The 11,864-nt window shown below is 58.9% G+C and overlaps 1 protein-coding gene and 1 long non-coding RNA gene across 2 annotated transcripts; one reads left to right on the top strand and one right to left on the bottom strand.

Moving 5' to 3' along the window:
* Nucleotides 1–27: 27 nt before the first annotated feature.
* Nucleotides 28–11,231, bottom strand: PCIF1 (phosphorylated CTD interacting factor 1). The gene is made up of 17 exons (XM_043883078.1): nucleotides 10,992–11,231; nucleotides 9,087–9,264; nucleotides 7,583–7,725; nucleotides 7,368–7,492; nucleotides 6,102–6,239; nucleotides 5,856–5,986; nucleotides 5,581–5,735; nucleotides 4,776–4,923; nucleotides 4,599–4,682; nucleotides 4,244–4,343; nucleotides 3,026–3,188; nucleotides 2,026–2,198; nucleotides 1,829–1,915; nucleotides 1,566–1,750; nucleotides 895–988; nucleotides 620–795; nucleotides 28–533 (listed from the first exon to the last, which is right to left on the bottom strand). The coding sequence occupies exons 3-17, from the start codon at nucleotides 7,704–7,706 to the stop codon at nucleotides 308–310; spliced, it is 2,109 nt and encodes a 702-aa protein (XP_043739013.1). The 5' UTR covers nucleotides 7,707–7,725; nucleotides 9,087–9,264; nucleotides 10,992–11,231; the 3' UTR covers nucleotides 28–307.
* On the top strand, nucleotides 2,198–3,405 carry LOC122681238. The gene is made up of 2 exons (XR_006336915.1): nucleotides 2,198–2,673; nucleotides 2,895–3,405. It is a non-coding gene; the product is annotated as an uncharacterized LOC122681238 (long non-coding RNA).
* Nucleotides 11,232–11,864: the final 633 nt, after the last annotated feature.

Genomic DNA, 11,864 nt, shown 5'->3' with positions numbered 1-11,864 from the left:
CTCTGCCCTCAAGACCCTCACACGTTCTCGGGGGGGTTTCTGTATTTCCTTTTACAAATGAAACAAGGTGGCAACAGGATGGGGTGAAGGGAGGGAGGGAAGGATGGGGCCTATTTACAGGGGGCCTGGAGTGAGTGTGAGGCAGGGAGTTGGGGGGACGTGGGCAGGGAGGGGACACCCTGGCAGAGCCACATCTTCCTATGTCATTGGCAGCTGCCCCAGGAGGCGGGTCCTGGGGTCCACCCCGCCCCCAGAGCCCCAGCAGTCCACAGCAGCACCCAGGGGCTCCTCCTCCCCGCAGGCTGTGTTAAGTGGAGTGCGGCTCTCGGCTCGGGCCCTGCTCCCGGCCTGAGTCCCGGTCCTTGGCCTCCGAGGACGCGGAGCCGCTGGAGCTGTGGCTGCGGCCCGACTGCCGGCAGGCGGCGCCCAGCTCCTGTAGCCGCTCGGGCGTGGGCCCCCACTTGGCGAAGCCGGGCTCGTTCTGCAGGAAGAGCACGGCCGTGTTGTGGACGGCCTTGTAGTGCATCTCCTCCCTGCGGGAAAGGCGGCGGCTCAAAGCGGGGCCCGGCCAGGGGGGCCCGGCCCGGCCCTCCCGCCTGCCCGCCCACCCAGCACCCACTTCTTGCAGACGTGCTGGGAGCCGCTGCGGTACTCGTGCTCGAAGGCAGGCAGAACCAGCTGGTGGCGCTTGAAGCGGCTCTGCTCCATGCGGGTGAGCGCTGGGGTTGGGGGCTCCCGCCACTCGGGGATGAACACGATGAAGGACAGGGGCTCTGGCGAGCTCTCAAGCAGTTTCTGTGGGAGGGCCCCCAGGGAGCGTATCAAGGGCTTGCACTCCAGGCCACTGGTCCTCGGGCTTGCCGGCCAACCCCCCACACCCAGTCACACACCCACCTCAAAGTGAGAGACCATGGCGTCCATGAGCTCCTCGCAGAAGGGAGGGTTGGCCTCAAAAGAGCCGCTCAGCGGAGAGAAGTCCAGGCAGGGCCTGGGGGCAGAGGCGCGCATGTAGGTCCCACCAGGGCCCAGCCCCTCCACCAAGAACAGCTGCCACCCCCACCACAGGCGGCCCTTTGGAGAGAGGGCTCTGGTCAGGCCAGGCGCCAAGAGTCACCCGTGATTTGTACTGGGACAAGAGATGGCCAGCTCTGTTGAACGGCTGAGGACAGAGGCTCAGGCTTGAGGCCCAAGTCCATGGAGCTGGTTAGGGGAGGAGGTGGAGCTCAAACCCAGTGACCACCAGGCGGCTGGGCTCGCCCTCCCGCTGGCCTGGCCGCCTCTGTGCCCACCCGCCACAACGCCCATCCGCTCACTGAGGGACCAGGTGCTCCGCCTCCCAACCCGGGATAGTTTGCTGAGCGCCACCGGCTGGGTCGGGTTGGCATAAGTTCCCAGGCCTGCAGCAGCGTGTCCATGGCCACAGGCCTGGTTGGGGGGACGCAGGGATGCCACCCGACACCACCCAGGTCCCGAGCTCTCCAGCATCAGGAAGCAGCTGACTCAGGTGGGCCCTGTGCCCTGGAGGACGCTGCCCAGCAGGAGGCCCAGCAGCACAGGGCGCTCACCCGCGGGAGCCAAAGTAGCCGTCTGTGTCGGGGAAGGCGGAACAGTACTGGCGGAAGTAGCAGTTGAGGGGCGAGGCGAAGCACTCAAAGCTGACGCCGAAGAGCCGGTGCAGGGCCTCGAAGACGTGTACCGGCAGGGAGCCCTGCAGGCCCGTGCCCTCGTAGAGACCCACGCCGAACATCATCTGTGGGGCAGCTGGCTCAGCCTTGGGCCGCCTCCCCGCCCTCCGGGTCAGCCCGCCCCCGGCCACCCCGGCTAGTACCTGGTACCGGCGGAGCAGACACCAGACCCGGGGCAGGAATCTCTCGAAGGCAGAGTCATCGATGCAGCTGTAGCGGTAAAGGAGCCACTGTGGGGCAGAAAGCAGTGGGCTTCAACTGCAGCCCGCCTGCCGCCGCCCCCGCGGCAGACTCCAGGCCCCGCCTCCCTCGTGGGCCGCCTGCCCACCGGGGCTCTTACCAGCTTGCTGAAGTAGTTGCGGCTGACCTTGACCATCTCGCCCTTGTACCGGATGCAGACCACGCTGTTCTCCACATGCATCTCCACGCTGGGCACAGGCGGTGCGGGCACAGCCAGCCGCACCGGGTAGCAGTACACCAGGCGGGGCTCCACCTCGGGCGCCTCCACCTCCTCTGCGGGCAGGAGCGCGCGGGCTGTCACCCGCGGACAGCCTTGGGCCCACCCTGGGCCAGGCGCTCCCCAGGTGCGTCCCAGTGACCAGGGGAGGTAAGTCCCATCCCGGGGAGGAGCGAACTGCAGCTCAGGGAAGTGACGTGAACATAAAGTCACTCAGTCGTGTCCGACTCTTTGCGACCCCACGGACTATACAGTCCATGGAATTCTCCAGGCCACAATACTGAAATGGGTCACCTTTCCCTTCTCCAGAGGATCTTCCCAACCCAGGGATCGAACCCAGGTATCCCGCATTGCAGCGGATTCTTTACCAGCTGAGTCACAAGGGAAGCCCAATTGTAGCTCAGATGGTTCAGTAACTAAGGAAACAGCTAGGCAACCGGCAGGAGCAAGCCGCGGGGGTCCACATCAACACGCTCTGAACAGACTCGGGCCACTGTGCCTTGGGGCCTGGGTTTGCTGCCATGGAGAAGTGTAAGTACACTGCCCGCCTGGTAACAGTCATGATACCGTGTGCAGGGCTCTTCTGGGGCCCAGCACTCGGAGGTCCCCGAATCCTCACACACTCATGTAGCTAGGTGTCACCCCTCAGTGAGGCTTGCAGAGGAGGGACGTAAAAGCAGGTCCGCCTAACTACCTCCCCGTCTCTCTCTTGCACCCCCAGCCCTCCCTTTCTCATCACTTCTGTTTCCTAGAGGGCGCGGAAACCCCAGAGCCGAAGGTCACACAGCAGGTCCCACTGCTCGGAGAAACGGGCCTCCCCGAACCAGTCCATGGCCTTGAAACGCAGCCTTACTTGTCCCTTCTGTACCACCTGGTGCCCTACCTGGGATGTTGTTTTCCTTGAGGATGGCAAGGTGCTTCTCTCGGATCCGTTTGACGTACTCCAGGGAGATGTGGTAGATCTTGCTGCAGATGCCTTCCACGGAGTCCTTGGCTGCGGCCGAGACATGGGGGCCACACTGCCTCCGCAGGTGTTCCAGGCGATCCTGGGGGAGAGAGACTCCTGGTCAGGCTCTGGGGGCTGGCGCGGGAGGGCTGTCAGATCCCAACTGTCCTCGTCCTGAAACAGGCTCTGCTACTTACTAGCTGTGTCACTTAGACAAATCCCTTAGCATCACTGAATCTTATTCCTCAACAGTTAAGGGAACACAAAATACTTACCTAACAAGGCAGTTTGAATATTAAATGCAGTCATTCCCATTAAGGATCTGCCAAGCCCTTGGTATACAGTTACGTATCTAATAAAAGCCAGCACTTACTGCTGGGGTTACACTAGGGCAAATCTTGATACTTGCTGGGGAAACAGACAAACCAGGCATAAGCCCTGCTTACAAGGCATCTGCAGTCTATGGGGAGAAGGGCTGCTGTAGAACAGGGGCTCTTTGGCCACTGCAGATTTGGATTTGAGCCTTCAGCGATTTGTAAGGTTAACTGTAGGCCTTTGTAATTATGCTGAATTGCACATGTCAAAGTGATGGGTGAAAATGAGTCACTCTTGCTAGTGAGGTCACCTACCTTTATCACTCTCTACGTGTCAAGTACACAGTTACTATCGTGAAGTGCGAAACCTTGTCTCTTGTGAAAAATGGTCCTGAAAAGAAAGCCCATTGCTAGTGCTGGTGGAGAGTTGAAGAGTGATGGGTTTGGGCCAGAAAACAGAATTGTTTTGGACTCGTTAAAGTGGGCGGTTGAATCTGGTGGTAGCTCTGAACTGCAGTAAGGCCACACACACCAAGCAAAGGCAGTCTGTCCATCTGTTTTCCAAAAATCTAAAGGGAGGTCCTTGAACATTCATTAAGTTGAAAAGGCAGCTACTTATGGTGTGTGGCCAAGCACAGGATTCTAGTAAGAACCGTAATGGAAGTGTTCTTTGGGAGAAAGCCAGGAGCTGAGAGGAACAGCTCCACAGACGAGTTGGGGGACTGATGAGTGTCAAAGATCGGCCAAATGCACAGGAGGCGGCTGCCGTAGGGACCCGCCTGGCCTCAGCAGGCAGAGTGGGCTTCTCGGAGGCAGTGGCCTTCTGCCCAGGGCCACTCACCATGTAGTCCTCCTTGGAGGCGGAGTGGTCCTTCCGCAGCCAGCTGAAGGTGTCCTCTACGTTCCACTTGACCACCTTCCTGCTGTCAGGAGACGCGCTCCTGCCAGTTGAGGGCGCATAAAGGGGCCGCCTGTTAAGCATCCGCTGCCCCCTCCTTCCTTCTCCCATTCTGCTGCCACTGGCGTTTGGGCATCAACACCCAGGCTGACAGCGCAACCCTTGCTGTCTGAGGGCCCAGGCCCCATCCGGCCACCAAGCGGCATGACCGGGCCCCGGGGGCGGGTCCGAAGGCCCAGGCCCTCCCCTCGCGCTGGCCGGAGCCCCGTCATGCTGGGTCAGGAGACAAGGGCCAAACCTGGACTCGATGAGCCGCCTGGCCGCCTCTGCGTACTTGAAGAGCAGACGCTTGGCCTCCTCCCGGAACTTGATTCGGGATAACCTGGGTCAGAGAGCAGGTAGAGCGAGCCTGCCCACCCTGGCCTGGGCACACACACCACGAGGCCGGGGTCGGCTGGCCTGGCGGGGGGCGTACCTGATGGGAATGTCATTCATGATTTCGCGAAACATGGAAGGTGATACCACCGGTTCACAGTTGCTTGGCAACAGGGGGTCAGAGCCTTTGTCCACGACCTTGCGCTCCAGCATCCAGCGGTTGAAGGATTCCCGGGGGGGCTCAATGCCTGTGGGACAGGACACCGTGTCAAAGTCCGGATTCAGGCAGCAGGCTCCACGGGGCAGCACCGGAGGCGTGGTGTGGGCGCTGGAGGTGCCAGTAAACAAGGGGCCGCCCCCGCTATGTCAGGAGCTCAGTCCCAGGCAACAGCTCCCAAAGTGTGTCCTGAGAACTGCCAGTTCATAAAGGGAACACGGGGTAACAACGAGGGGACGGACGGATTCTCTATCTCAGCCAAGTTTAAACAGGCTTATCTATTAATAAAAGCTACAGTTTACTAAGCGCTTACTCCCTGGAGTAATTGTGTGAGGGGTAGGTGCTCGCCTTTTTATGCCCTGTAACAGATACATAAAAACGCTGCGAACGGTGCCTGGCAGACAGCGAGCACTGCCAGTGGTGACAACTGTTTGTTGTTTGGGTGTTGCGGATGCTAGGCGGGGACCCTCATGCAGGCACTGTTACTACCGCGGTCTTACAGCGGCAAAACTCAAGTGCAGAGAGGTTGGTCAATAAGGCCAGAGTCACAGAGCGGCAGTTACTGGAGCTGGGCCCCTCCAGCGCACACGCTCAGCCCCCGGGTCCCCGCGGGCCGAGCCCCCGCTCCCGCTGGCCGAGCCCCGGCTCCCGGTGGTGGGCGCACGCAGGCAGGCATGCGGGGCAGTACCCTCTCGCTGCTGGCAGAGCTCCCGGTAGTGCTGCCGGAGCTTCAGGATGAGCTGTGAGCGGAGCAGCTCCACCTCAGGGTGCGGAGGCAGCACCTCCGAAGGCCCCCGGTGCTTGATGACCGCGTTGGTCTGAATGTCCAGATCCCAGTACACCCTGGGGGCACAGACAGAGCAGTGAGGAGACAGACGCCCTGCCCGCCACCCACCCCGCCACATGCACACACACAGTCCTGGGCAGGCCAGCCATCCAGGATGGGCAGCAGCAGGGACTCACTCTGTGGGTCGGAGGAGAGCTGCCTGCTGTTTATCTTCAGGGGACGTGCCCCAGATCTTCAGCGTTGGGGTTCCTGGGATGCTGGGGGAGCTGGGGACTGACGGGCCCGTGGGCGTCATGGGGATTTCAATCTGGAGCAAGAATCCAAGGTCTGAGGTCAGGGGAGCTGGCCGGGCTGCACCGCTGTGAGCCCCACCTCCTGACTGCCTGCCAGCTGCCCGCCCACCCCAGCCCACCCACACTCACCTTGGGCTTCTTCACGCCATTGCCGCTGGGCTGCTCTTCCGAGAGCTGCCGCTTTCGGGGCTTGTTCTCAGCCAGGGGGGTTTCCACCAAGCTTGAGTCTTGGGGCAGGGGGGTTGCATTCAGCCCTAAAGGGTCCGACTGGTGGAGCGAGACCAGCAGAGTTGCAACCAGGGCCGGTGGCTTCAGAGCCCCAGTACTGCGAGTCCAGCCCCCCTCCCGCCCCTACTCCTACTCCTTGGAGAAGAGCATAGGGCCTGGGGCGCAGAAGGAACACTGGGCCTGCTTCTGCAACTGTGCGCCCCAGGCCAGGGCCTTCCCCTCCAAGGTGGGCCCTGCTGAGCTCTACCTCACCTCTGAAAGCGTGATTTAAGGAGTCAATGCATGTGACCCGTTTAAAAGGACACCTGGCATAAGAACCAGAATGGGGGCATTCCCTGGCGGTCCAGTGGCTAGAACTCTGTGCTTTCACTGCCGAGGGCGAGGGTTTGATCCTCAGTCGGGGAACTAAAAGGGGAAGAGAGTCCCGCAAGCTGAACAGCACAACCAAAAAGAAAGAACCAGAACAGGAAAAAAAAGGAAACTTAAACACCCGGAACTCCTGTGGTAACACCGAGACTATGAGCGTGACGGTGGGCAGGGTGCAAGTCCTGCTCTGCCTCTTACTGCTTTGAGGTCTTGGGCTAGTCCCTTCCCCTCTCTGAGCCTCAGTGTCTTCATCTGCAAAATGGGGGTGACTGTGCCCAGAAAAGAAAGTCTGCCCCAAGTGACAGGGACCCAGACGGCCTGCACCCACACGTCCCCGTCACGTCCTCACGGGCTCCCAGACAGTGCTGCTCACCGCTTCCCACTTTCACTCACTAGCCTCACCTTACACGCTGGTTCTTGAGGGAGCCTTCCCTGTCCACCCCCCTTCCCCAGACCCGCTCGGCATCCCTGCTGGGCTCTGACCCTGTTCTTCGTGCAGTCCCTGGGCGCCCCCAGCAGGCAAGGGCAGGAGCAGATCTACCTTGCTCACGACCGCATCCCAGGCACAGTGTCCAACATGCAACACAAGTTCAACACCACCCACTCATAGAATCATTTTCCTGTGTCAGACAGTCTCAGCTTCCAGCAGGGCAGGACTGTGTATCTCTTGCTGGGCACTGTGTCCCCTGGCCTTGACACAGTGCCAGGTGAGTTAACAGCTGCTCAGGGTACATTTGGGGAAGGCCCAGGTGCTAGACGCTGCTGAGACACCCCCCGCCCCGTGCCAAGGCTTGCACTCACAATCACGTCGTGCTGGCCGAGCACGGGCATCTCCCACAGGGACTGGTTGGTGAACCGGTTGAAGTAGTAGGGGCGGTTCTCCCTTCGGCTCCAGCACTTCTCCCAGCCTGCGTGCACCAGCTCCTCTGCAAACAAGCATGGAATCCAGCCAAGGTCACAGCTGCTCCTGGGCACCCTGCCGACCCCACTGCCCCGCCACGGCCCCTCGCTGGTACCTGGGAGGTCCTGCACCAAGCGGATGGGCTTTGGAGAACAGGGCTGGCTCTGACTGGAGGTGCCAGGGGAGTGACTCAACAAGGATGCTTCCTCCCGGGGGCTGCCGTGATTCTCATTGGCCATCTCAGCACCCACACCGGACCTGCCACACAGAGGACTGAAAGGTGTCAGGGCCAGCAGGGCGTGGGGGTCAACCCCGCCCCACCCGGCTCCCCACAACTGCACCCGAATTACAATCCACCAAGGGCCACAGTGACCAACTACACGTGTGAAGCCAATCCAGTCCCATACTGGAGGGCCAGTCTGCTGCCACAGGAGCCTCGGGTCTAAGTTACTGTTCCCTCAACTGTCAAATGGGGGCATTTCTGTTGCTCTTTTGGCCTGGAATACTCTCCCCGTGTCTCTGCCTGGCTTACCACTAGGTCCTCCATCCTCCAGGAACCCTTCCTTCCCTCCCTTCCCCAGGCTAGGCGGTCAGAGTCCCTCCCTAGGATTGTAGCACTCAAATCCTCTGGTCCAACAGCTCAGTTTGCCCCCCCACCCCATTAGACTGTCAGAACTCCCAGGCCTCACAAGTGGGTCCAGTTTGGCACTCTCTGGTGCTCAGCATGGTACCAGGGACCAGCACTCATTCTGCGAATGTTTACAAAGCACCAAAAGTAGCAGACAAGACGAAATAGGGTCTGCGCTTGAGAAAGCTGTTCCCATAAGCAGCAGCAGTAACTGCTCCTCTTCCCTTTTCCTACCCAGTAAAATCTAACTGGAACACAGCCCAGCCCAAGAAGGAGTATGGCCTTGAATTAAATGCCTCCTTCTAACTACAAAGCAGGAAGGAATCTGTTGCTAAAAGAACCAGTAAGGCTGAGAAGGAATACCAAGTTCAGTGCTTCATAATCCCCAGGTGAAAACTTACTTTAAACACCTACAGGAGGGTCAGCTCCTTCCGATCAGCATTCCCTATTACCCCACCCAAGGCACACCTGCCACAAGCCTCAGTGGCCAAAGTGGTTCCCAACCCGCTGTCAGACTCCTGGGGGCAGCTGAGATCAGGCTGATGCTCCTAAAGCTGTTTCAGTGTCATTACACCCAAAAGAAACCAAACGTTTACCCACAAAAAGACCACAAAGGCATAGTTAAACATTGGTTTTTCTCTGCTGCTGAAATTTTATCAACTCATTGTGGTCGCATTATTTCATGATGATCAGGAGCTCTGATGTTGTTGACAACAGCATAGCAATCATTGGGTGGTGGTTTTTATTGTACATTCAGTCATAGACATCATTGTTAATTTGGAAAAGGCAAAGTGGTCACTTCGTCTGTACGGTTTGACAGATAAAAATGCAGGAAGCAAGAGAACACACGACAAAAGGGGGCCTGGATAACAAAAAGGTTTGGAACTACCGACCAAGGGAAGCTTCCTTGGTTCTCTGGGGAAAAGGATGCCCTGTGCCTTAGGGCTGACCCCCAGGTCTCAAGGCTGAACAAGGTCCCTCTTTCTCTCACCCTCTGGGGTCTGCAACGCTAGCATGAGAGGGTTTTCTTCTCCGGCCAGATGGACCCCCACGTCACCGGGTCCCACAGAGGCAGTGGGTGGGGGGGCCTGCAGGAAAGCACAGCGCAGGCGGATGGGCTGGTCAGCAGTGGAGTGGACGGGGGCCCAGGGGATTCCTTGCATCAGCAACTGCAGAGCAAAGAGAAGAAAAGAGTCGCAGACCTATGAAATGCTGTAGAACGGGGACAACGGCACGAGAGGCAAGGAGAGAGCACGTTGGGAGCCCCCAGGACAGGGCAGGACACACTGTGGGAGACATGTGGATTCAGGGGATGAAAACAGCACTTCTCACGCTTCCCAACAACCAACAGGTTCACCTTCATGGACTTGCAGCCCACACAGTTCCCCAGGGCCGAGCTGAGGAGAGCCCCGAGCCTGCTTTAATGCTCTGCTCTGACGGTTGTCACAGTTTTAATAAATATTTAACAAAGGGTCTGCGCTTTCCTGTGGACATTTGATGCCACAAATTGTAAGCTGGTCTGGCCAACCACGGTACTAAGACAAAAGTGAACAAATATATCGCAGATCAGGGGTGGGCACGGCCCCAAGCCACCTACAGTGAGTGAAAAAACATATTTCTTTGAATCAGGTCTTTAATTTTAAAGGCAATAAAACATGCAAATGCATTAAACAACAGAGCGTGTTCACCTTTATTGAAATATTTTTCTCCAAGCAATACTGTGTGATACTGGTGCACCAAGTAGGTCAACTATGCAGAGAATGAACAAGCAGTTCAGTGGCCTCAACGTTTAGTGAGGTCAAACCATGACACAGCAGTGTTTCCGAAACCAGCTGTGCATCAGAAACACCAGGGAACTCGTTTAAAACACCCTCGGATTGCTGTCCCTCACTCCACATCGTAGAGAAACGGGGAGGGGCGGTACACAAGTATCTGTATTTTTCACACGCCCCCCCCAAGAATGGGGTTGGGAAACCGGATAACTAATTTTCTCACTTTACACCACTCCAAATCTTCACCAATTTTGTTATGATTAAAAAGCTTAATTTCCCAGGTGATCTGGATACAGCAGGTCGGTGGCTAATACACCAGCTCTGGGTTTGGACAGACCCCGGTTCCACACGCTTCTGCCATTTTCCGACTTCTAACAAGAATCATTAGGCCTCTACGGTCTCAATGCGTAGAGCCTAGCACACTGTACACTCTCAGTAGGAAATAACTGCTATTACTAAGAGAACGTTTTTATTTATCCTGTGGCTTCCCGACCCCCACGCATACCGCAGTTCAACAGTGCCAGCAGCTTAAGAATAAACAACTGTATCTGCGCAATCAGAGGAACCCACCAGAAGGAAAAAAGACTCCGACTCCAGGATTGGAGGAGGATGGGGCGGGATCATTCAGTAACGCACCAATCAGACTCCTCCGACCCAGTAGGGAGGAGTCACAGGGCTCCCGAAGTGCGCAGGCGCGAGGGTCGCGCGAACGAGGGGGTGGGCCGACTCCCAGCGCGTGCACACCTTCCCCCTACCCTCCAGCGGGGGCGGGCTGCATGGCGCGCGCGCGCCGGCCCATCTCCCGGGCTCCGCCCCCCGCCCCGCCGCGCGCTCCCGCCCCCGGGCTGAGGCGACTCAGAGTCGGAGCCCGACACAAAGGCGGTGGCGGCGGCAGCAGCGGAGAGGCCCTAGAGGCCGCTCCGCCCGCGCTCTCCGGACCCAACTCGCTCATCCAGGCCACCGGCTCGGCCGCCCATCCGTGGGCCTAAGATGGCGGCGGCGGCAAAGACGGGGCAAACGGTAGCCCGAAGCGGAAAGCGCCGGAGGGGCCACCGTCGCCTGGCTTCGGAACCCCGGACCCTGGCGCGGCTCGCGGCGGGACCATGGCTTCCTGGGGCTCTTACCTGCCCGCAGCGGACTCGAGGGGACGCGGTTACACGTTCTGCTCGACCGCCCGTTTTGCCGCCTCCGCCTCGCCCTCCCCAACGCCGCTGCCGCCATCTTGTGTCCCGGGCCGGGACTCCGCGCTGCGCATGCGCTGGTTCCGCCTCTGAGGGACCTCGCCGCTGCCGCGCCGCCATCTTGAGTGTGGCAGGACCGGCCGGCTCCTTAGACCCCGCTTGCTTTGGGACCCCTCCTTTTCCCCCTCATCCTTCCCTGCTGTTCCAGACGGGTCTAAGGGGCAGGAGGCAGCTTTGCAGGCCCTGGGGTGTGGACTGAGGAACGAACCCACAAGCACGCTCCCTGCCTCAGTTTCCCCCGCGAGCACACCCGCCGGGAGTAGGGGGCGGGGGTTCCCCTACGATTTGGGTGGGCGGTGCAGCTGCACGGTCTAACAGAGTATGCGCACCAGGGGGCGCGGGCCGTGTTTGAAACCTGCGGGCACTCGGCTCAGACGCCCACCAGGGGGCGGAGTCCTGGAGACGTAAGTTCTGGACGCACGGAGGACCTGGGTCCTAGCTCCGGGGCGGCTCTGCCACATTTCGGCAGTCGCTTGTTCTCTCTGGACATGAGTCCAGGATGTTTTCCAACCACTTCTCGTATGCAGGCTGCATGCACATCGAACTTTCTCCCCAAATGAGCCTGCACAAGTTCTAAGAACTTAGTAGAAGAAATTCAGAATATCCCTGAGAGACTTAGAATAAAGATGGCTTTTGCCAAAGTTGGAAAATTGTCAACTAAATCCATCAGAGGACTTTCCACTTGATATCAAGTGGTTGCTAGCTGCAGTGCAAAACCTCACAGAGAACTCAATCCTGCCACGAAAGTTAGCCCAG

The sequence above is a fragment of the Cervus elaphus genome, chromosome 23 (genome assembly GCF_910594005.1).
Source record: "Cervus elaphus chromosome 23, mCerEla1.1, whole genome shotgun sequence".
In the NCBI taxonomy this organism is placed as follows: Eukaryota; Metazoa; Chordata; class Mammalia; order Artiodactyla; family Cervidae; genus Cervus; species Cervus elaphus.
The sequence above is the reverse complement of the archived record's forward strand: the minus strand, read 5'-3'. Positions and strand labels throughout refer to the sequence as shown.